This window comes from Rhinopithecus bieti, unplaced genomic scaffold, assembly GCF_001698545.2.
Source record: "Rhinopithecus bieti isolate Rb0 unplaced genomic scaffold, ASM169854v2 scaffold_13247, whole genome shotgun sequence".
In the NCBI taxonomy this organism is placed as follows: domain Eukaryota; kingdom Metazoa; phylum Chordata; class Mammalia; order Primates; family Cercopithecidae; genus Rhinopithecus; species Rhinopithecus bieti.
In genome coordinates, this window is record NW_016807505.1 from 1,932,913 (window position 1) to 1,958,505 (window position 25,593).

At 43.2% G+C, this 25,593-nt stretch overlaps 1 protein-coding gene and 1 long non-coding RNA gene across 6 annotated transcripts in view; one reads left to right on the forward strand and one right to left on the reverse strand.

Annotated features, from left to right (window-relative positions):
* Window positions 1-363: 363 nt before the first annotated feature.
* GABRB3 (gamma-aminobutyric acid type A receptor subunit beta3) overlaps window positions 364-25,593 on the reverse strand; it is a 232,056-nt gene continuing 206,826 nt past the window's right edge. For 4 of the 5 annotated variants that reach the window (XM_017882403.1, XM_017882404.1, XM_017882406.1 and 1 more), the window contains 3 exons: window positions 24,287-24,439; window positions 17,596-17,840; window positions 364-4,965 (listed from right to left, as the gene is read on the reverse strand). In XM_017882403.1, coding sequence (XP_017737892.1) covers window positions 4,624-4,965; window positions 17,596-17,840; window positions 24,287-24,439 — 740 coding nt within the window. In that variant the 3' untranslated portion in view covers window positions 364-4,623. The remainder of the gene's footprint in view (window positions 4,966-17,595; window positions 17,841-24,286; window positions 24,440-25,593) is intronic. The other variant, XM_017882408.1, reaches the window with a different exon arrangement.
* Window positions 14,734-19,952, forward strand: LOC108535965 (uncharacterized). The gene is made up of 4 exons (XR_001887378.1): window positions 14,734-15,125; window positions 16,627-16,996; window positions 17,653-17,748; window positions 17,927-19,952. It is a non-coding gene; the product is annotated as an uncharacterized LOC108535965 (long non-coding RNA).

Sequence of the window (25,593 nt, forward strand, 5' to 3'; positions counted from 1 at the left end):
TTATCATACTAAAGAACTTAAAATAAGGATCAATACCACCTTGGCCACAGCTTATAGGTAGGTTGGCTCCCTGACCTTTAATGTAAAAATAGTTCTCGCTTAAAATCCCTACTTGAAGACAGGGACAAGTTAGAGCTTCTGTGTGTCTAGTTGTCCTTTGAAGTTCAGGGTAAATAGCAATTTTCATTTTTTAAAGTCATCGTTCAATCGATCTCACATGCAGTCAATTTCGGGCTTATTTCTTTTTACTTTCAGCAGAACCCCAAATGGGCATGTGCTACTAAAAATGACTAGAACTAAAATAACCACACCGTCTTCACAAGATAGCCAAGGAAGAAAAAAAAAATCAGTCTTCACATTTAAGTCAGTTAGTCCTTTTTTAATAAATTTGAATTCATTCATCAACAAGTTTCATATTGTATCTATCACTCAATTTTGCTGTTTTTTTCATGTCAAATAATACCAAAAAATTACATCAATGTGCTTAAGCAAAACTGGGTTTAAATTTATCTTTACAATAAAATGAAATCAACATGAGAATTGATTATGACAGCAATCGCCTATTCCTACAAGAATAATCCTGTACTTACCTTAAACACACTCAACTGACTTGGGAAGTAGAAACATGAGACAAGTGTGACAAAACGTGTTCACGGGGTTGGTCCTAGGGAGAGGCACACGGGAGCCACTCTCTGGGAGGGCATTGTTTACCCAGGTGTTGGGAATTCAGTATTTCAGCAAAACATGGCACCTTTCAAGGCAGTAGAAGAGGTAATCAATCCAAGGCACACTAGCTAGTGTCCTGGAAAAATTTAATTCACCTGGGCAGCTCTTTCCCCCAAGATTCAATGTTACTCTAATGGCTCACGCTGAGAGCCAGAGTCAATTCCAAGAGTAACAAAATATTTCACCAAGTGTTCGGTTTTGCTTACATAAAATGGCCAGAAATATGAACTGGTTTTCAGGTGGAGAGTTAAAATAAGAATTAAGTGATGGTTTATACTTTCAAGCCAGGAGATTCAAAGTTGGACACATTCTTGTTAGAACACACCACAGTGGGACAAACACCAGTGGATTATCTACTAGATGCTGAAAACGAACATCTACAACTGCAATGTGCCTGTCCCCTTAAAACCAGCCCCAGACTTGTTTGGTATCACCTTTGAGATGATCCCCTTGGTAAAAATGTCAGTGCTGTCTTTGGACGAGAGAGAAGTGCCTTTGAGGGAGTGACCGAACATGTCAAAGTTCTGGGTGCTGGCGTTAAAAACACATGATATTGCAGATGTGCAGGTAGCTTCCACACCTAATGGAAATATTCTCATGACATACCTTCTAGTTCGTTTGAGATTCAGGGGGAAATGGATGTCGCATGGTATAGACAGTGAAACCCCTCCAGAGTCCCGGGGCTGGTGAACAGGAGTAACACTTGATTTAAGGACCACTCAAGTCTATCAGTCTTTCTCTGTAGGGAGTTACGTAGCAGGGCTCTTCCATGATCTCAAGGATATCTGAATATGGGTAATAACCAACTGTCATCACAAGATTCTTCTGTAGATCTTGAGCCCCTGTGGCGCATTTTGGAAAGACAGGACTACTTAGAAAATTAACTTTTTATTACTTTCAGTTGTTAAGAAAGAAATCTCATTATATCCCCAATGATAATGTTTCTCTCCTTACTCAAGAGGTCTGGGTGTGGGGAGCAGCCACCTCCCAACAATGTCAGAGGTCCGGGTTCAGAATTCCTCAACGCGGCTCAGTCACGGGCTCAGATAACTACTGTGGAGTAATGAGAAGTCATTTGAACACAACAGAGACTCCAATTCAACTCTCTTCTGTTAACACAGAGTTCTCTTCTCAATGTTCTCACAAGTTTTAAAAATGGAGAAGCTATAAAATAAGTTTGTTAGAAGAAAAGTAATTTTCTTCTGAAATGGAGTAAAGCAAACACATACCCAAGGATCTTAAAAGTTTTCTTTTTTTGTTTTACAGAATATATGTATGTATGTGTATGCGTGTGTGTTTGTGTGTGTGTGTAGTTACAAACACTATTTAGAGTATAGCTAATATGTTAACTTCATCGCGGTGTCTACAAAGTTGTGGATCCCAGTCTTGGTGCCAAATGCATATAAAAAGCTCAAAAGCTATTATGACTATACCATGCAAATTTATATCTAGAAAACCTCGGGAAGGAGACTGCAGCTCCTTGGAGCCTCACGGGGTCTCTGCCTGTGATATGTGGGTACCTCAACTATGCATCAAAAAAGTTTTAAATCACTTTTCTCCCAGAAAGAATTAATGTCACAGTTCTGAACAGGATAAATTATACACTTAAATAGACCACTGACTGTTTCTGTCCACATCCATTTACATTTTGGGGTCCCTCTTCCGCATGTGGACCTCACACCTTTCATTACTGGATACGGAAAAAGATATACCTGAAGTACTGAAAGGGATAAGGTCTTTGCAAATGTATTTTTTTCCTTTAACATGATAATAATGATAAGGCCACTTACAAGGTTTTTCCCAATCTGTTTAACTTTTAGGGTCCCCCATTGTTACCGATGGAAAAAACTGTCAGAGAAAAGCCAAAGCCAAAGGAATCCCTGGCTAGTCTCCAGATGAAAATAAAACCAGAGAGCGGTGATTAGGAGGAAAAAGAGGAATGAAGGAGGGAAAAGGGCCTTAAAGGAGGTAACTGCCTCTAGCGTGAGATTTTGTGGATTATGTTTTGTCTGATGGTGGGTTTTGAACTGTTGCAGATGCCCACAAATTAAAGGTTGTTACAGCCACCAAAGAAGCATCAAGTAGTGGTCAGCTCATGGGGACAGTCCACACCACACGCATCCTCAGGGAAGGTGGCGCCCCTACCTATGTCAAGACAACTGGGGCCAACCACTGGAGCACTGGGCTAGACTCTGGTCCTTGGTTTCGGATAGAACAAAGAGGGTGAGGCATACGTGGCATTTTGGGATAAAGTATTAATTTAGCAGTTCTTCCTGCAAATTTTGCTTTTTATTTTTTCTCCAAATGCTCAACTTCACTGTGACACCTGTTTGCACAACTGTAGTCATTTCAGTTTATGGATGCCTGTGATAGAAATATTGTTTACAAAAAATATATCATCTCTTTTTTTTTTTTCTTTAGAAAGATCTCATCTAAATAGTAAGTTAAGGTTGCGTCTATGAAACCGGTGCACCTTGTCTTGTTTCTACGAGCTTTAAAAAGTCCAAATACTGATGAGGCTGTGGATCGGAAGGAAGCAACAGTGACCGTGTTTGCTGTCAGGTTGCCCTCCTTTGCCTCAGAGAACGGTCATGGGTTGTTGGGTGACGCGTGGTGTGTAGGGGTCATGTTCCTGCAGAATCCTAGTCAGTCTAGGAGTAGTTGGATGTGCTTATGAAATATGTCAGATACAGAAATAAAGGCATGAGGATGTTTCTTCGTTTCCGAAATTGAACAGAAGTGTTTTAGCTTCAATCTTAATTTCTAGATAACAGAAAGTAGTTACATCACATGAAGGAAAATATGACATCGCATGCTGCCATGATAGCAAGCGTAAGAAACAAAATCTTGGTAAATATACATATATATGCATATTATGCAAATATATTTTCTATTAACACACAATGTTATAAGAATGATTGATAACATAACTGCAAGGGGGAAAATCATCCTAGATGGTTTTACCTTAGAGTAACGAATAACCTGAGACGTCTATGCTTTCTGTTGGATATCAGGCCTAGAAATCCATACGAGATGTAGAGCACATTTTCAGTGATTGAAATGTCATTGGCAAAACGTGCCACTGTGTTCGCACATGACAGTGAAGCTGGATCCACTCCAAGTGAATAACAGAAACAAACTACACACTGTATATTAGAGTACTTACAATGAGATGCCATTCACTCCCGATGGGTTTTCAAAAGACGGTCGTTCAGACATCAATGTGGGATCTATCTATGTTTAAGACAACAGGTAAGCACACTGCCAGTGGCTCACCCCAGCCACTAAACCATTACAGAAAACGTATGCCCGATGAAAACAAACCTCATCACCAGAAAAGCCAAGAAGCCTTCGCTTACTAAACTGAACGAGAGGATATGAAGTGAGTGACTCATTTTAAACTAGCAATACCACTGTATGAGTTTTCAAAGATTAACTAAGAATGTCTTTCTGATTTTTAAACTAAAACATCTAACTTATGGTAATAAAAGACACATTTGGGGATGATATTGTGTTTTACGCCCTCATTCTCAAGGCATAATATTTAGATGATACTTGTCCCTTTCAATTAAAAAAGAAAAAAACTATGACTTTCTTTAATATGCATCCTGTGGGAAATTGTCCATAGCTGCAAAATGTATATATGTATGTGTATTTGTGTTCCATACACATGGGCACTGACTCCTGTGTGTATAAACATATACACATACATCCTCATATACACGTGTATTTTATATATATGCTGAGAAAGTTCACATATATATACAATTGCGTATGTATATATGTGTGTGTCTGCTTGTGTGTGTGTCTGTGTGTGTACAGGTATAAAAACTTGACAGGCAGAGTAATATTTCACTCAGTGTTAAATGGAGTCTTTGAAAAATCAAGTACAGTCACTCAGTTAACATAGTACAGCCAGTAAACTAAGTTGAAAAGAGAAAAAGTGAACGGAAACACGATCCTGGACCATCTGTCTATGGCATTCACATCGGTTAGATCAGGTATTTTAATTTTGAGCTGCGAAGACCTCCTCCGCAGATGGGTCTTCTTGTGCGGGAGGCTTCTGTCCCCCAGGAATCGCCCATGCCCTTCTCGAGGCATGCTCTGTTTCCTGTACTGGATTCCTGAGTTGTCAAAGGATATTGCTGAATTCCTGGTATCGCCAACACCACCCGCGACCTCATTCATTTCGTTGTGAACTTCCAGCGATGTCAACAGAATATTTCCATGAGCATCCACCTAATCGGAAGGAAAGTGCATATGGTTAGACAGCCAGCAGGCCAATGAATCCGATTTCCCTATGCAGATCCCGGACAGAATGATGTCATGCCATCACCTTACATCTTTTACGAGAAACTGTACATCTGTCAAACCCAGCACTCCGTTTTATTGGAAAATGTCATTTTGGAGGTTAATTGCAGTTGAGAGATTTTTATTTCCTTGATCTAAAAATGCTCATGTAAGAGATTAGATGCAAGAAGGGGGAGGGGCTTTTTCAAATTGCAATTTCACATTATGGATACAAATCCTTACTGAAAAAATTAAAGTACAAATGACTTTCAAGCTGTTAACTTAGGTGCTCTAACCATTTTCACAACTATGCTTTGAATAAAAACTATATTCTCCCATTTGTCTTTGGAAGTCATCTTGTTCCCTTTTCTGATGATATAACACACCCAAATTGCTGCAGAGAAACACATGAATAGTCCCGTGATCGAAAGGCACGCCTGATGACTGCCGTGGAGTAGATACACACACCCCCAACCCCAACTCAAGTAGGCTCCCCTTGCCCAACACTGGTTCTGGCACGAGACTTCTTTTTGAAGGACTACATGTAAAATAGACGAAACTCCCTTCCCACAATGGAGCCAGACTTTACAATGATAGCGTTTTATTCTGTGCCAAATTAGCTTCAGACGTTTCATGATGATGCCAAAGGTCCACTCTGTTTGTGGGTTGGTCTGCCCTGGAACTTTGAACCTTTCACAGAACATTCGGGGGCTGGGGGCCCCAGTGGAGTCCTTTCTGAAATGAACTACTAGCATCTGCTTTCTGAGCAGTTCCCATCCCTGCCACAGCGCCAAGGGCCATTCCACAGTCCCCTGGGCTTTCACTCCAGCAAGCCCCACACTTCTCCATTTCTCTTCTCTTTCTTTGCCTGGAGGGCCATTTTCCTTGTCCTGTTTTTGGTTATGGAAAGCCTCCCCCGTGTTCCAGTACTAGATTAAGTGTCTGTGGCTTCCTCCATAAATCTTTCACAAAACACAGTTATTTTGTGTAGGAATAATTTATTGCTGTATTAATTTGTGTCTTCCCACCTTCTGCAGTTTCATCAATGGCATCCAGCTAGATGAGCAGGAGGTGAGGTGGTGAGAGGAGTCCTGCCTGAGAAGGTGCTGGGCCTGTGTGGAGTTCCAAGTGGGGACAGGACCACCGGTGGGATGACCTCAGACTTCAAGGGGGGCTGGGACACAGGAAGGGCTGCACATCCAGGGACCACTCAGACTTTGGTGGAAAGGCACGAAAGAGGACTCTCAGATGTCTACAGGTTTGGTAACACCATTCTAGGTCACTTCATTATGCTTGGGGAAAGTGAGGTGGTCATCGGGGTAATGGCCCCCAGGGAGGTTGGAACCCTAGGATCAACCCAGTCTGGTTCAACCTTGTATAATAAAATGGTGAGTTATTTTCAGTTGCCATGAAGCCCCAGGTTGAAGGTCATGTAACCTGAGCACGCCCAGATGGACCAAGCATACAACCATGGGTGGAGCCTAAGTGCTCAGCAAACACCACATGGCAGGATCCAGCATCCAATCAGATTGAGCCCTTGTGTCGCCCCATGGCAGGATGCAGCCAGACCACACCTCCCAGCATCACCTCATTGCAAGAGCCAATCAGAACATGCCTCATTACCCTATGCCTATAAAACCTGCCCCAAACCTCAGTTCCACGAAACAGATTTGAGCATTTCCTCCTATCTCCTTGCCAGCTGACTTGCAATAAAACTTTTATTTTCTCAAAATTCGGTGCCATCGTAATGTCTTCCAGCACATCAGGCAGTGAGCCCATTCATCAATCGGCACCAAGCTCGCAATCCTCACTAGATTCCGTGAGTACGTTACCCTATGCAAAAGTGACTTTGTGCTCGTCATTAGGGGCACATACCCTAAGACAGGAAGATGACCCGGGATTGTCCAGGTGGGCCCAATCTCATCACACCTTCAAAAGTAGAGAACTTTCTCCACAGGAAGCAGGAGAAAAAGTCAGAGAGATAAAAGCAGAGGAACTCAAAGCCTGAGGACTTGAGTCACCCTTGATGGAAAGGCTGTAGGGAAAACATAAGAAGGAACAAGGCAGCTGATAGGAGCAAAGACGGCCCCAGCTGACAGCCCAAAATCAAATAATCCCATTAGAAAATGGACAAAGGATCTGGATACACGTCTCAAAGGAAGACACACACATGGCAAACAGGCACATAAAAAAATACTCAACATCACTCATCAGGAAAATGCAAATCAAAGCCACATGAGATATCATCTCACCCCAGTTAGAATGGCTACTATCAAAAAGACAAAAATAACAGGTGCTGGCAAGACAGCCAAGAAACAGGATCTCTTAGACACTGCTGGTGGGACTATAAATTCACACAGCCATTATGGAAACCAGTATGGAGGTTTCTCAAATAACTATAAACAGAACTACCATAAGATCCAGCCAAGGCAATGGGGACCTCAATTTACAACCACAGGGAGTTGTCCTTGACCAAGCACCTGAGTGATCCTGGAAGCACAGTTAACCTCAGAGCCTGCAGAAAGGAAAGGAACACAGACTGCCAGTACTTTAATTTCAGCCTCCTAACACCCTAAGGGAAGGACCCGGCTGAGTCTCACTGTACCTGCACGTCTGGCCTAACAGAATCATGAGGTAAAAGCAGGTGTCATTTAAAGCTACTACATTTGCAGTACTCTGTTACAGTGGTAATCAAAACTACTACAGGAGGTGAGAGGGAAGATACATTTGCATTTGCACCTCAAAGAATGACTGGAAATTTTTCAGACAAAATGCAGCAAAAACATCACAAGCGAAGCTTGAAGAGTACCTGAAATATTTTGAGAAAGGCAAACACTGTTCCCAGCACACACTAAGCCTGAGACAGATGAGGTCACGATCATGACTGCCATTATCCCTTTCGTATCCTCTTACCACAAGAGAAAAGTACACCTCGTGCTGGGTGGAAACACAGATTAGATTCAGGCCAGGGAGGTTTTTGTTTTTTGTATGTCAGGTGAAAGAATTTCAATTTAACTCTTTAGGGAACAGGAAGGAAGAGTAATTTCTAGGTAGAAAGTCATAGATTTCTGAAGTGCAACTCAAGCTATAAGAAATTGAATTTGAGAAGACAGCGTGCAGAGCGGGGCCCCAGGGAGAACGCCCTGCAATGGTTTCTGTTTCCTTTAGGGCAGTCTGGAATGGAAATGCCCAAAGCCCATGAATAACTGCTCCCCTGGCAACTGCAACCCATCTCGGGGTTTTCCCTAAGCCTCGAGACACACACGGCATGCCCACAGCAGCAACGCTGGGCCTCCGCCTGCCCAGTGCTGAATCTCCGCAGCTCAGGGGCTGGGGAAGGAGTGGAGAGTCACTCAGCACCCCAATCCCACTCCGGCCCATGCACTCCTGTTCCCTGTGAGCTCCTAGCAGGAGCGTTCACACGGCAGCAAGTGTGCCATGAGTCCAGGTGGGGCCAGTGCTTCTGAACCGGTGCTACATCCTATAGTTCTAGGATGAAGAGTGTCACTACGGGTCTTCCCTGTAGTTTACAGCCAGCATTGGTTTAGACGCGGTCAGAGAGTGACCTCATCTGTCCTCCACTGGATGGAGTGGTCTCCTTAGAATGGAGGACACCCAGGCTGACAGTGCTTGGAGACGGGAATGGACCGAGATCACACCACTCGTGCTGGAAGGCCCTTCATGGAGACACATGATGTGGGGAGGTGAGGAGGGCATTTTCTTATATTTTGTATCCATCAGAAGGAAAATTCTAATGGAGCTTGTATCTCAAAAGCACTTGCAATGTTAGACCTTGGTAAAATTTTGACTTTTTCTTTTTTTTTTTTTGAGATGGAGTTTCACTCTTGTTGCACAGGCTAGAGTGCAATGGTGTGATCTCGGCTCACCACAACCTCCTCCTCCTGGGTTCAAGCAATTCTCCTGCCTCAGCCTCCCGAGTAGCTGGGATTACAGGCGTGTGCCACCACACCCAGATAATTTTGTATTTTTAGTAGAGATGGGGTTTCTCCGTGTTGGTCAGGCTGGTCTCAAACTCCCAATCTCAGGTGATCCTCTTGCCTCGGCCTCCCAAAGTGCTGGGATTACAGGTGTGAGCCAGTGCACCCAGCCTTCTGTTATATATCTGTCCTTTCTGTTTTCTTTCCATGGGATGATTAGCAGCAAAACTCTTTAAATGACAAAGTGTGTCTGCACGTCTTTAATACAAGGGAAGCATTCCTTGGTTTGGGAGACAGAGTTTCTCATTGTACTAAGAGAATATGGCAGGAGAAGCCCAACAGTTAAATTCAGGTATGGCTGAAACAGGTGCCCATGGCAGTAGCATGTCCCCTGTGCAGGCCACCTAGGGCTAGCTGTGGGAGTGCTAGGGCCACATCTTCCTGGGGCAAGAGTAGTCATTCACTATCCCTAAGAAGGGGTAACCTGAACCTGCTCTGGATGCTGCAGGGAGGAGGGCTTGACTGGGCAGCCCAGCTGGTCTTTGCAGGAAGAACACTTCACAGCAAGATTCTCCAGGAGAGAAGCTTGTCCTCTGGTCTTTATCTCCTTCCAGCACCTTCTATGGTACCCTGTGCCACAAAGGAAAGACGTGGTGGAGAGAATGAGCTGCCTGGCTCACACTGGGAATCTTGTTGTGGAGAGGGCCTGGGAGGGGGGTCAGCCAGTATGTTCCTGTTCATTTGGGGTGTTCCATTCATTCCATTTACTGCAACGAATATGCTTGGTACCCCACCAAATACGTCTGATTTTGAATCATGAATCAGAAAGTATATTAGGTTACCATGTAAAGGAATTTGATAAATTGAGGTCATTTATCAAATAAGCTCAATTTGATTTTATTAGAATGTCCAGCATTTTAAACAGTTCTACTTAAATGGTAAGCTTATATGTTTAAAATTTATCTGATGTTGAGTCAGAAGATAATCAAAGGTGGAAGATGCTTGTAGTTTTTTTTTTTTCACTCTGTCGCCCAGGCTGGAGTGCAGTGGCGCAATCTCGGCTCACTGTAAGCTCCGCCTCCCGGGTTCACGCCATTCTCCTGCCTCAGCCTCCTGAGTAGCTGGGACTACAGGCGCCCGCCACCACGCCCAGCTAATTTTTTGTATTTTAGTAGAGACGGGGTTTCACCGTGTTAGCCAGGATGGTCTCGATCTCCTGACCTTGTGATCCACCTGTCATGGCCTCCTAAAGTGCTGGGATTACAGGCGTGAGCCACCGCATAGTAATGCAGAATTTGTTCTTTTCAATAATACTAAGTGGTTTGGGAATTACAGTATCAGAAAAGTGAAATCATTTTCCTGAAGATGGAAAAAACCAGAAAGCATTATTTAGCTTTAGAAAAATGGTCTCTACAGACTATGCAACGTTTTAAATAACAAAACTGTGAGATGAAAAGAGCCCAGTCGTCCACTTCAGGACGTGGGATGCCTCCCTGGAGAATGCACTTCCACGGAGGAGCTGGGATTGTTCAAGACCATTCATTAAAACATTACCACACGGCTGCTACATGCACCATCTGGCTCTGTCCTTAGGAGCACAAAGTGAACACAAGAAGGTCCTCACCCTCAAACGGTCTAGCTGATGAGATCTTAAACAATCAACAAGTGCATTTGAAAAAATACTGCATTTTGCCTTTTAAACACATTGACAATTATTACTTTTTAGAGACAGGGTCTTGCTCTGTTGCCTGGGCTTGACTCCAGTGGCAGGACCATAGCTCCCTGCAGCCCCAAATTCCTGGGCTCAAGTGATCCTCTTGCCTCAGCCTCCCGAGTAGCTGGGACCACAGGAACTCGCCACACCTGGCTATTTTTTTTTAATTTTTTTTTTTTTGTAGAAACAAGGTCTTTCTTTGTTGCCCAGGCTGATCTGGAATTCCCAGGCGTAAGGAGTCCTCCTGCTTCCGCCTCCCAAAGTGCTGAGATTACAGGCTTTGAGCCACCGCACCTGGCCTAAACACACTTTTAAATACCATCTCTTTTCTGTTATACAATAACATATAAAAAGCTCCTTTTATCAAAATCTAGTAGACCAGAATTTAAAAATTTGCGGAGTTAAATACCAAGGAGAGGAATGTCTTTTCTTAAAGGAAGAAAGGGGAGTATTTTGCAACCTGTTTAGTCAGATGAACTTTGATGATTCTAATGACTCAGTTTTACCTGGCTTTATAAAGATGACATTTATAAGCCTTGTCCTCTCTTCCTACTAGGAAAGTGGAAAAAACATACCCCTCCAGTGCGACCAAATCCATGACAAATAGCGCTCATTCATGGACACATGTTACAAGAGCAGGTGTACCATGTCCGTGTCATGGGTGTGCATATTTTGGAAGATGCAGTGAGTCAGATGCTGTCTAGGAGGCAAGGCTTGCTGGGCACATGGGATGTGAGTGATCCGCCATTTTCACAAGCATAAAGCATGTGCCCCATAAGTTGGCAGAACAGAAACAAAACCAACTGCTTAGAGCAGGGAGTGATGGGGGCAGGATGCAGATAAGTGGGAGACCGAAAAAATCAAGGAAAATGTTGGCCGGGCGCAGTGGCTCACGCCTGTAATCCCAGCACTTTGGGAGGCTGAGGGGGCCGGATTACGAGGTTGGGAGATCAAGACCATCCTGGCCAACATGGTGAAACCCTGTCTCTACTAAAATATATATATATAAAAATTAGTCGGGCATGGTGGTGGGTGCCTGTAATCCCAGCTACTTGGGAGGCTGAAGCAGGAGAATCGCTTAAACCTGGGAGGCAGAGGCTGCAGTGAGTTGAGATCGTGCCACTGCACTCCAGCTTGTGGGACAGAGCAAGACTCCGTCTCAAAAAACAAACAAACAAACGAACAAATAAAAAAAGCAATCAAGGAAAATGTCATGGAGGAAAACATCTGGCTTAGATCTTGGAGGGAAATGTGGACCAAGAAGAAAAGCATCCCAGGTAGACAGGACAGGACAATGGAAGGGGAATGGGTCACCATGTAGGTGGGGACTTCAGGAACTGCACAGGTGGAGTGAAGACGACACAAGACATCGGGTCAAATGAATGCTAAGTTAAGTTTTCAAGACTGAGATACAAATCTGTATGAATCCGTGTCCTGTCTTCCCCAGAGTGGCCAGGGTTGTGTCTGGGAAACGATCTCAGCAAAGTGGGTCTTTAAGGCTGTGCCCTTGAACTCTAGTGAAGAAAACTTAGCTTGAGGGAAGTCAAACCCACCTCCCCACCTATGTTGTTAATAATTTACAGAACTACAGTGCTCTTGGGGGCTTTGGACATGTATGACTAACTGGTCTCAGGATACAGTGCATGTGAGAAAGAACTCGAGAACCAATCTAATTTTACAGTATTCTTATTTCAGAGTGGGTGGACAGTTGTAATGGAAATAACAGTGCAGGTAACTCTCATTCTAGTGTGAAAAGGAACCTGAACATATATTGAGTTAATAAGATCTTAGTGTGAAATAGTCCGGCTGCTTTATTTATGGTTTTACATTTGTATGGTTTTCATTTAAGCATGAACCAGTATGTAGAAAATTTCTACCAAAATGACTCATGGATTTTTTTTCTGAAAGAACTAAAGGGTTATTAAAAATCTGTTAAATCTTAGGAACCAAATAAACAAATATTTCCAAAAGAGAAAGTCTTTTCTATTATCTAGAATTTAAGTCTTAAAGTAGAAAGAAGCGATTGTGGGTGAAATACAAGGCTGAGATGCCCTTCATAGAATGACAGATGACTTGCAATTTTTAAATCATTTCATGAATACTCTTTATTTTGAAGGGTTCATCTCATATCTACTATAATTAGAACCACTGATTTCAATGAAGTTTTTCTCCCTGCTCTATAACCTTGACAGGTGCAAACATTCAAAGACTAAAAACATCTCATTCAGAATATAGCACAGAGAGATTTTTTGTTTTTTCCTAAAATATGTCACCAGATTGGCACACAGTTGATATCTCATTCTCTAATTTTCTTCCAGCTTCTAGTTAAGTAAAATACTGTCGTTTTAGAGGAATGAGAAAGGACTTGCCACGTGAAGAATGAAATCTTGCTCTTTAGTAAGAATGATGTTGAGTCTGCAGCCCTGATTCCTTGCCAAGAACTATGACTCTCTACCACCTCCTGAAATTCAAATACTAATTGGTCAACTTGTAAAATATCGCAAGGCTTGTAACCACAATGCATGAATTGCAACCAAAGATGAACTCTTGGGTATAGAAACAACTCAGGAACAAACAGATGGTATGCACAGGTAAGTTAGGGTCAAGGCTTACATGGTACCACTAGTCTGGGGAGATACTAAGTGAATATGTGAATGTCTTAAGTATTCATGAATCAACTACTAAGTTAAAATATGGCATAAATACTAAATATAAGGAAAATCTACTCATGGTTTTACAGTAGGGTCACTAAAACCATAGTATCAAGAGGCAGTTGCTGGTGGCCTACAGTGTCCATAGCGGTACTGTTTTCTCTTGAGATGCCTTACAGGACACAGAAAGTGGTCTCAGGAAAGCCAATGACAAGCCAAGTCCCTGCTGTGGAGCCAGCAGCTGTCAGTCAGGGGAAAGCTGCAGGGTGTTGCTGGCCACGCTGAGATGCAATCCCAGGTGCTATCCCTGACACGTCATAGCACTATTCACAATAGTAAAGACAGAGAATCAATCTAAATGCCCTTCAACAGTGGACCAGATAAAGAAAGTGGGGTACATATATACCATGGAATACTATGCAGCCATAAAAAGAAGATCACATCCTCTGCAACAAGATGGATGGAGCCGGAGGACATTATCCTAAGGTAACTAACACAGGAACAGAAAAACAAATACTGCACACTCTCACTTGCAAGTGGGAGCTAAACACCGAGTATGCATGGACGAAAAGAAGGAAAACAGCAGACACCACGGCCCACTTGGGTGTGAAGGGTGAGAGGAGGAAGAGGATCAAAAAAATACCTTTTGGGCACTATGCTCCTTACCTGGGTGAGGAAATAATCTGTACACCAAACCCTGTGACATGTACTTTAGCCATATAACAAACCTGCACATGTACCCTTGAAGCTAAAATAATAGTTAAAAAAAGAAACAAAGGACTATGTAAGCTGTTAGGTTGTGTATATAGTACCACTTCTGTTTCACATAAAATTGGATTCTTTTCTCGTGTTCCTTTCATTCATCCACATTACTTGATACTAACTTTTTGGGAGGTACATTTCTATTTAAAAATTATCACTAAAGACTTAGGTGTGCTCAGGAACAATTTTTTAATGCTTATCTTTAGGAGCATCAAATATGCATTTAGAATTAGCATACACATAATCATATGTTGACTTCAAACCTTAAGTACGATCTATAATTACAGATTCTTAAACATATGAATATATAAAGGCCTTACTAAGATTGCTGAGAAAACACAGAAACAGATTTTTGAAAACCAAACAATAAACATGGACTCATGAATCAACTAAAATTTCTTCTGCATTTAATTTATAATATACTTTTCTATATCCCGCAAATTTTCTCTACGGATGCTAGAGTTTTTTTGTCTTTTGTTTTATCTTAGATTTTAAGCCTCGTACCCAGAAAGGTATTTCTGCAGCACAATTTGCCTGTTTTAAACAGTCTCATTTAGAAGAAAAAAAATTATCATCTGTTTAAATTAAGAGGAAATTTGGAAAGACAGCATTCGTTGTATGTGTATGTGTGGATACGTGTGCCTCTGTGATGGAAACAATAATGATGTGATGAATTCTAGTTTCCTTGGAAACAGCATGACCAAAGCGTATTGTGTGTTCCTAGTAGGATATGGACCTATTTGGAAATATAACAATATGATACTAAGTATATTTTCCACTAAGAAATTCAAGATAGTTTTGCCTGTGAAAAACCTCGTTTTATTCACAGATCCTCAGTTTTCTGACCAACTCTATTCATGCTGTGCTGAAAGGAAGGAGCCATTTACATTCACTTAACGTGCTTCCACGGGTTCATGAATGTTCGTGGACCTCGTACGGGCACAGACAGTCCTCCAAGGAGCTACTGTGTTCGCTGGGAGGTGTGGACCCATAAAGGCGTGGAGGGCACAGGATAGAGCACGAAAACCTCCACAGGCTAGAGAAGTAAGTATGTGATATGGTTTGGATCTGTGTCCCTGCCCGAATCTCATGTTGAACTGTAATCCCCAGTATTGGAGGTGGGGCCTGGTGGGAGGTGTATTAGACCATTCTCCCATTGCTATAAAGAAATACCTGAGACTAAGCCCGGTATGGTGGCTCACACCTGTAATCCAAGTACTTTGGGAGGCCAAGGCAGGTGGATCATCTGAGGTCAGGAGTTCAAGACCAGCCTGGCCAACATGGAGAAACCCTGTCTCTACTAAAAATACAAAATTAGCTGGGCGTGGTGCTACATGCCTGTAATCCCAGCTACTCAGGAGGCTGAGGCAGGGGAATCACTTGAACCTGGGAGGCAGAAGCTGCAGTGAGTCAAGATTGCGCCATCGCACTCCAGCCTGGGCAACAAGAGCGAAACTCCATCTCAAAAAAAAAAAAAAAAAAAAAAAAAAGAAAAAAGGAAATACCAGAGACTGGGTAATTTATAAAGAAAGAGGTAAGAGGTTTAATTGGCTTACAGTTCTGCAAGCTGTACAGGAAGCATGGTGCTGGCACCTCTCGGCTTCCGGGGAAGCCCCAGGAAACTTATAGCAGAAGGTAAGCGGGGAGCAGACACATCTCATGAGGACAGCACCAAGCGGGGTGGGATTGTGGTATTAAACCTTTCGTGAGAAACCACCCTCATGATCCAGTCATCTCCCACCAGGCCCCACCTCCAACAATTTGACACAGTTTCCTTATGAATTGTTTAGCACCATCCCTTTGGTGCTGTCTATGATAGTGAGTGACTTCTCATGAGATGATCTGGCTGTTTAAAAGTAGGCGGCATCTTCCCCTCCTCCTTGTTCCTACTTTTGCCAGGTAACGTGCCTGCAGCTCCCGCTTTGACTTCCACCATGATCGTGAGCTTCCAGAAACCACCTCAGAAACCGAGCAGACATTGTTGCCACACTTCCTGTAAAACCTGCAGAACCATGAGCCAATTAAACCTGTGTTCTTTGTAAATTTGCCACTCTCAGGTATTCCTTTATAGCAACACAAGAATGGCCTAACAGTACATTTAACAAGAAGAATTAAAAAAAAATGTGAGAAGAAACCCAATATGTAAACAGGTAGAAATATGTCCTTGAGGACCTGAGGGGATAGAAGAGGTGGAAGGATACATTTTAAAAATTATATTGGAACTATAATGTGCTTTCATTCAAATGTTGTTTATAACCACAATAATAGACCGCTTTTATATAAGCCAAAATGACATCTAACGATCAAGTGGCTTTGTGGTTGGAAGGATATAAGAGCATTGCTGAGTTGAGCTGGGCTGGAGGAGGGTGTACGAGGGCTTTAGAAAGTCCATGGACTTCCTAAAACAAAGTGCCTAGGTCTGCCCAACCCTGGCTTTTTGCAGAACACAACTGGGAGGGGCCAGGGCCATGGCGGATCTATGAGAGCTTCCAGAGAGAGCACTGCCCACCTTGTTCATTCCTTGTGAACTTTGCTTTTACCCTAGAGGACTGTGGCCAGTGGGCAGGTGGACAAGAGACTGTATGCCTGCTCCAGTGCAAAGAATGGCAGCATGCTGGGTCATCAGACTGATAATTTTACAACTAAAGGAATATTGAAACATTTTGGAAAAATGCTTCTACAGATGAAACTGACACACTCCACCCCAGCGCTTCCTTCATTCCAGACCCACAGGTTTTGTTCTCTTTGTAGGAAACTACAGATGATTTTGGCTTCTCCAGCATCAACACTAATGTTGGTTTTCTAGGAAACCCGGTAACTTGCACGAGGAAATATTTCAGATTATGATCATCAAGTCTGCCCAAGTCCTACTCAAAGCTCATGCTTGAGTAACTTGTGCCCTGTTACTCACTTCTGTAAGTGGAGAATTCAGAAAGGGCAAGGGAGTCTTTCACTGCCAGCTCCATGTTGACCCTCTCCCTTGTGTTCAACACCAGGCCAGAGATTAACCAGCCCCAGTTCAAATGCCCTCACCCAAATTCAAGAATGAGCTCCACTTCTCAATAGGCGGTCCATCCAGATAGTTGCTGTTTTAAGGGGCTTATTGGTGAGAGGAGGAAGGCCTAGGTCTGCGCCCTGAGGGTAGACTGGAATAATGGAAGTGACTGTTGGGGAATGCATTACCTGGGCACAAAGCAACTGGACCAGGGTCAATGTGCATGGAAACGCCACAAGTCAAGTTTGTTGGCCAGGCCAATGGTTCTTTTTGTGTAAGCCTACATCCACTGGTTTCAGTCAACTCTGGCCAGTCCTAGCTAGATGGCCAGAACTCCACTGGACTGGTCTGAATAACAAACAGCTGGGTGCCATGTCATAAGGACTATATCACATGTACAAGAAGGGTGTGTGGCTTGACATACACTATTGGGGAAAAAACGGGGAAAGATCATGCAAGTAAATGCAGTAGCTGCTGAGCCGCAGGGCCCAGGTGGGGTCAAGGTGGTGGCGAGCCTACCCGGTTGCTTTCGCTCTTTGAACGGTCATTCTTTGCCTTGGCTGTCTTTTCTGCAAGCTTCTTCTGCCTTTGAGGGCCTCTTCCAAAGAAGATGTAGTTGACAAAGGCGTACTCCAGAAGCGCCAGGAACACAAAGACGAAGCAGCCCATAAGGTACATGTCGATGGCTTTGACGTAGGGGATTTTGGGCAAGGTCTCCCGAAGGTGGGTGTTGATGGTTGTCATTGTCAGCACAGTTGTGATCCCTAGAAAAGAAACAAAGTGGTGAGAGCCTGCAGCTTTGCCGCACTGGTCTTCACTTTTCACTGTTCTTTTGTGTCTTCCCAAACAGCTTTAAGTAGTCGGAGATAATGGGTTGAATACGGCGGGGTGACTGGAATGCAACAGAGCATACATCGTGTCATTGGGGCCACGCGTCGCCGCTCAGAACAGCAAGCTGACACCTGTACTCTGGGGAAGTGAAGCTGTGCAGGGCGTCTCCCTCCCCCACCCAACCCCTGCCCACTGCACCTTGCTATCACACAGGATGGAATTTTGAGAGTAGAAGAAGAGATATGTAGAGCGGAAAAAAAGAATGTGGTTTTTATGAATGCTGGAAAAAATAAAAATAAACCCAGAATTTAGCATACATGATGAGAAACCTCCAGGAAAAAGAATGAACCTGAGGGGTCCGTGGCTGCAGAGGCAAGGCTGTGAGCGAGAGCTCAGTGAGACAGCCTGTGAGAAGGAAACAATTCCTACTACAATGCTGACTGGAAGCGAGAGGAATGAGGCAATGATTTTTAAAATTATTAGCCATGAGATCCAGCCCTGAGCTCAAAGGGAAAGAAATAGCTGAGCTATTCTTCTGAGGGAAGATGATCTCACAGAGCAACTTCCCTTCTCAACTAAGAAAGCACCTGTACATAAGCTGCTTAGGAAATGGTTGCTCAAGTTGAGGGTTAGTGATTTCACTCATCTTATAGAATCCCACCATACTCCGGGGCAACTCATCAGATCCTCTTTTTAAAAGTCGTTAGGTTGAATTCTTTACATAGTATTGTATGAATGATCTCATTGTTTCCCAAACAGAGCTCAGTTTAGTCTAGAACCATGTAAGGACCATATTTTGCAATTCTCCCTCCCATAGCAATAGACAAGATTCCACGCTGAATCATCTGAGGCCACAGACACCGGGAGGCAAGTGAGTGACGTGCCCAGAGCTTGTTGAGTTAAGCTAAGCTGCGCTTACAAGAAGGGCACGGATCACTCCCATGTGGTAGGGTGGGATGGTAGTACTGCAGCTGACACGCTGTCTTGGAGACTGTATTTTTGAAACGTCTCAAGGATGCAAGACAGCTTTGAGGGCTGAGCTCGTTTCTACCCATGCAACTGATGCCACTGAATGTGAAGATGTGGCTTTCAGGGCCCAATAAAGTGAACAGGTTTCTCTGCATTGCTTTGTCAGGCTTTCCTCAAAAATGAGACTTTAAAAGGAGACAGTCTAACCATAATCCTTCATCCTCAGTCACCCAAAACCTACATGACATCACTGAGGCTAAGAGGTAGTGCCAGCCCTACAGTTCAGCACTGTCAGGATATGCACTCTGGGATGCAGCCCAGGTCATTCTGCACATGGTCCCAGCCCAGCCCTCCAGGGCAGGGTTTGAATTTACTAAGCATTCCAATTTCATCCCCCTCTGATTTCCCACCCTATGCTAGGAGGCAGCATCTCGAGGCCCACAGGGAGGACCTCGAGACTGCAGAGCTCAGCTGGCCTGGGAATGAGCTGGAGAGCAGGCTAGATAGCCCAGTCTTCCATCTCCAACACAAGCCCTCCCTCCACTGAGCTCTGAACTGCTACTAAAAGCTAAGAAGAGAATTGAAGAGTTGAGGAACTCTTTTTACATAGAACTGTAAACCATGGTTGCTGATGGAATGTACGGAAATCCAAGATGTCAGAGTATTTTAAGATGCTCTTTTAACATCACATTCATGTGCACCTGGGGACTTTTTAAAATTGAAAATGGCCATGGGATAATTACTGTTTACAAATAAATGTGAAAACACCGTGCAAATGCTACAAAATTAGGCATTCTCACCATTATTCAAAAAGTTTGTAATGTTCTTGCCACTACCGTGTTTCCCGCTTCAACGTGGATTTGGGAAGACTGAGCACTTTGCTTTAGTCACGGCTTTGCCTCCCCTGCTGGCTATTTTGAATGGACATGTATGACACAGGCCTCAGCAGATGTCCCAGACAATGGGCTGAAAGCACACAGGAACAGGTGCAGCCAGCACATCCCACAGGTACTCAGCCTGGTAAATGAGCCCCAGAGCGACCTGGGCTAGGATCCCGGACCCAGGCCCACCAGCACAGGCTCAGGAATCCCTGACAGTAGGATTTGCAGTGAGTGCCCGGGTCTTTCTAGTTTGGACCCACACGCCACATGAGTTCTTAGCTTAAGAGGCCAATGCATTTACTAACTCCTTCTGTCGCTTTACCTCCTATGTAGGACACTGTGGATGGTGGTGTATTGTGGTGGTCCACAGCCTGTAAAGGGGAGCCACACGGTCCAGACCCAAAGCCCTGCTCTGCCTCTATGGGTCTGTAGCCATCATTTGGAGCTGCTGGAAATCTGATGGCAATGCCTGAAAAGCTCTGATGTGCCAATAAATAGTAACTGGCACTGTTAACACTAACAACAAATAATCATATGAGTATCATCATTACAGAAAAATCATTCTTCGGTAGCCTCTGGGTTTCCTGGCCTTGCCTTGACCTTCTGTTCTCTAAGGGGAAATCATCCAGCTGCAGTACAGAAAATGGCTGGGTGGTGGCTTTCGTGTTGTTTTGCACATTCACCAGGCTTTTCAGTCTTTCTATAAATTGCCAGCCTCAATTTAGATAGATAATCATTTAGATAGATAATCAATTTACATAATCATTTAGATTATGTATGAAATATTGTATTTGAAATTTGTATTTATAAAAATGAATATGAAATAAAATATAATTTCTTTGCATTGTTTAATCACAATATTTTGTTTCTCCTCATGATAAAATAATCTGGCCTAAATTTTATCAGTATACATTTTTACCTTTAGAAGTACCAGTACTTTTGCAGATTGAGCATCCCTCACCTAAAAATCCAAAATCTGAAATGTTCCAAAATCTGGACCGTTTTGAGTGCCTGCATGGTGCTCAAAGGAAATGCTAATTGGAGCATTTCAGATTTTGAATTTTTGGATTAGAGATGCTCAAACTCTAAGTATAATGCAGATACTCCAAAATTAGAAAAAATTCTGATTTTCAAAACACTTCTGGTACCAGGCATTTTGGATAAGGACACCAGCCAGTATTCACCAAGGGTTTTGAGGGAGGCCATCTAATGACAACTTCCCACTTTAAAGTTTGGTGGTCGTTAACGCAAACAGTTCAACCTATCTGATGGTCAGACCCTGCGCAGCAGAAGCATATCATACTGAGGCCCACAGAGCAGCCGAGGAGCACGGCTATCGGAAGAGCCAGCGGAACAGGCCCTGAGTCCCTCCCGCATTGAGTCGAGGTCCAATAGTGCCCAGAGCCCAAGGGTGAGCCCTCCACAGAGGCCTCTGCTGAGCCCTGCCCACCCTATCTGTGCAGAGGCTGCACCTTTATCATGCATTTAGAAGCAACGTGTACTGATCACAGTGCAGCCCCTTAGGATGAATGCAAACAGCCCTGTAAGCATTTCAAAGCTGTGCTACAAGACGAGGTGCTTGGGAAGGGGTGGCAGGAAGGGGGATTTCTCCAATGAAAGCTCTCCAAACTATAGCTGTATCCTATGGAGCTCAGTAGCATCTTAACAGTTATGAGGGATTCCTCAATAATAAGAGTTCATAATAACGTTTGGTTAGCTTTTTTCTTTTCTTAAAAAAATCCATGGCTTTTATAACATAGTAGACCAAATAACTCTTTACTGCAGTTTTATTGACACTTTAGGAATTATATGTAGTAGTTAAGGGAGAAGGTCTGGAAGTTAGACTAACTGGATTGAAATCTTTCTTCTGAAACTTGGAAATTACATGACTTCGGACCAGCTACTGAGCTTCTCCGCATCTCATTTTCGTGCTCTGTAAAACTGGAGCGATAATCCTCCGTACCCTGCTGTGAATCTTCTCCAGGACAGATGACTACGTGAACGGCCTTAGCAGAGAAAGTGGCGCCCAACTATGTGGTAATTTTCAGCCTTTATTATCCTGGCTGTGGTACTGATGATGATGATGACATCACTCAGTGCTCCTGACACTGTGTCATAATTGTCTGAATTCGCCAACTGACGTTTCCCAGTGACTGCAGATCTGGACTCAAGTCTTGTATTGGCAGGAGGGTCAGAGGGAATGCATGTGTAGGTGTCATACTCTGAGAGCTTGATCTGTCGGGTTCTTGTCTGGCCAGACCCACAGCCCTAAGATCACAGCTGCCCTCTTGATCTCAGGGTCACCCTAACTCTAATGAATATCCCCTTCACTCTGGCTCTCATGCCTGCCTCCCAGAGCACAAGTGTCAATCCTCCAATGTTAAAGCCTCAGCAACCCTACCCAGCCCATGTCTTCATCCCAGCAAAGCCATAGAGGCCCGATTGGTTTATATTAAAAATGCCGTGTCATGAAGAAAAAGTGTGGAATCTACTTTCATATACCTTAATGAAACTGGGTTAAATGGAACTCACTTCCGGGGTACTAACGGTTTAACACCGTAGAAGGCAACACTTTACAATTAGGGAGGGACAGAATCTGTGATGGCCAGGAAATTCAGATATGCACGTTTTCAGTACACCCTACCCCTTGTGATGTCAGATAATCATGGCTCCTTGGTACTCATATTTCACTAATTATCGCAGTGACTGGCAAATTCTCTGCAGCAGATTCATGGCAAAGCAGTGAAATGTCAGTTTCAGCTCGGTCTCCACTTTCATAGGCCTTTTCTAGGCTTGCGGAGGGGTCCCAGCAACTTTGTATTTGTATATTTCATATTATTTTTCTTAAAAGGGGGTGCTTGAAATTGTATAAGCTAACAGTTCTGTATAATTTAGATCTGCCCCTACAAATGTATTGTATCTCTGAATTTTCCAAGTGAAAAGAGAAAAGAGTTTAACGTTTAACAAAGAACTAATCTAGTAAAATATATATATTTTTAAAGTAAAAAGCTAACATAAAGACTGACATTACTGGGGAAGATCTGCAGGCTGACAAAAGTCCTGGAGGACTTTTTTTTTTTTTTTAAATGAGAACTGTGTTTATGATACCTATTAGAAATATATAACAATTAAAACAGCACTTTCAGTTTTTTGCAGCTTTACTCTTCATAGAGTGGTTTTTTAATCCACTTAACACCCTTAGGAAGAGCTACCTGATTTTCTCAAGTCATAGTTATGTGTTATTTCCTGGGAAATTAATCTAATCTTGATTACAACTATGCAAGTCACATGTTTGTCATGCATATATAGACATGTACTTACATTTTATTAGAAAAGAAAACATGTTATTCAACTTAAAGTCCTGGGAAAAGTTGGTAAACAGAAAAAGGGCTGGGTGTGGTGGCTCACGCCTATAATCCTAGTACTCTGGGAGGCCGAGGTGGGCAGATGGCTTGAGACCAAGAGTTCAACACTAGTCTGGGAAACATGGCGAAACTCCATCTCTACAAAAAATTTAAAAATTAGCCAAGTGTGGTGGTGTGTGTCTGTTGTCCCCCATATCCAGGAGGTAGAGTTGAGAGGATCACTTGAGTTCAGGAGGTTGAGGCTGCAGTGAGCCGTAATCATAATTGTGCCACTGCACTCCAGCTTGGGTGACAGAGTGAGACCCTGTCTCAAAAAAAAAAGGAAAACAACAGGAAAGAGGGGATAACTGGAACCCCGAATTCTTAGGTTTTTTTGTAAGGCACTTTGCCAGATAAGGCGTTGATAATTCTTTTCCATCAATTTTTATAAGTGCTATTGACTTTCACTTTCAGGAAATAAATTCAACCCCACCCAAAGGGATGGACAGAAGATTGCCCAACAGCTCGGTACTTATGCAAATGTATTTAAAGAATTATTTTGTCTATGCAGTTTCATATTAATCAACTGAGTAGAGACTGTTTCTGAAAATATAAGCCTTCCCTTAATAACCAAAACGCTAAAAATAATATTGGAACCTATAATACATACTGTACATCAGCTAATAATCCAGTTGTCAAATAACCAATGGTCAGAAAAGATCACTAGAGCCTTTGGGAATCATTCAGAATTGAATTCTAAATTTTAGTGCTCATTACATTGTGTAATTCCAGTTCTATGCTGTAATATTTGACTATTTTTCTGACTTATAAAAGAAGAATGCACAATTAATCAAGTCTTCTTTTTGGGCCATGGAATAATTTTGAACGGGAGATGTTAATCCTTGCTTTAAAATTAGTGTCAAAACTAGTTTTATCATGCAAATATTCTGCAAGCATATTTTCCCTTTCATGGGCATGAAAATTCACATTTGAGCCTTATAATTAAATTAACACATCAAGGGAATCGTGCGTGAAATTAGTGTTTCAAGATAAAAAGTGACTACACGGGCAACGCTTGTGTCATGATGTCAAAAAATGGTAGTTGAACTACAGCCTTTGAACTATCTGAATACTGTAATGATACGGTTACTTTACATTTAAATATCACTTAAAAATAGCACATACCGAGGGCGACTCTAGCAGCAGATGCATCATAATTGATCCAGAAGGACACCCAGGACAGAATCGTTATCAGTATAGAGGGCATGTACGTCTGAAGAATGAAGTATCCAATGTTCCTCTTCAACCGAAAGCTCAGTGACAGCCGAGGATAGGCACCTATGGGAAACAGACAAGGACGTTACACCAGAGAAACGACACAGCAGACTAAAGAGTTTGCTTTGACTTCCACAGGTCAACAACATGCAACAGAAAAGTCTGTGAATGAAGGGGTGGTCCACCACCAAGCAGTTTGCTTCTGTCTGCTAGCGGTATTTATAGAAGAATCAGGAGGGGGGTGCTTTTCGGTCCATTTATAAGACAGTGATGAGGATGCTCTTCTGAGGCTACACACTCAGTTGAGAACCTGGAAAACTTAGAAGTTTTTAGCTTAGAATCCACAATAATGCCAAATACCTTGTTTATTCTTTAATGGATGACTATCCCCCTCTTCCTTGTAGACAGGGGAGATGTGGCTCAAGGCTTTACTGGGCAAGAAAGGCTTTGACCAGTTGTCCTTTTGGCCCACCTGGAGTTCAGCCCTGAACACAGATGTTGGAGGCATGGTCCCTAGAGTGACTGGGCTAGCTCAGGGGCACCCTAAGAACAAGAGAGGCAGAGAAGCAAGTCCAGTCCCGGAGAAAGCAGTGGGGCACACCGAGGGCTTCTGCTTCGGCCACAGAAGAGGCATTAACGGGAGCTCGAAGGAGCACCTGTCTGCTTTCTTGTCCACGAGTCCCAGTATTAATTCTCGGATGTGAACATTGCACTCAACACACTTTGGAATCCTACCACCACCACCAGGACAGAGTGAGAAAATATCCTGCCACATTCAGCACTATATTTGCCTTTTCTCTCTTATTTTGTTTTTCTTTCTTTTTGTTTTTTTGAGATGGAGTCTCGCTCTGTCGCCCTGGCTGGACTGCAGTGGCTGGATCTCAGCTCACTACAACCTCCACCTCCCTGGTTCAAGTGATTCTCCTGCCTCAGCCTCCCAAGTAGCTGGGACTACAGGTGCCTGTCACCATGCCCAGCTAGTTTGTTTGTTTGTTTGTTTTTGGTATTTTTAGTAGAGACAGGGTTTCACCATATTGGCCAGGCTGGTCTTGAACTCCTGACCTTGTGATCCGCCCGCCTCAGCCTCTCAAAGCTCTGGGATTACAGGCACGAGCCACTGCACCTGGCCTATTTTGTTTTTCTTAGAGCAAGGCAAGTGTGGCCTTTGTTTCCCCCGTTTGTTTCAACAGGCCACTTTCTCAGTTCCAATCCTCCCG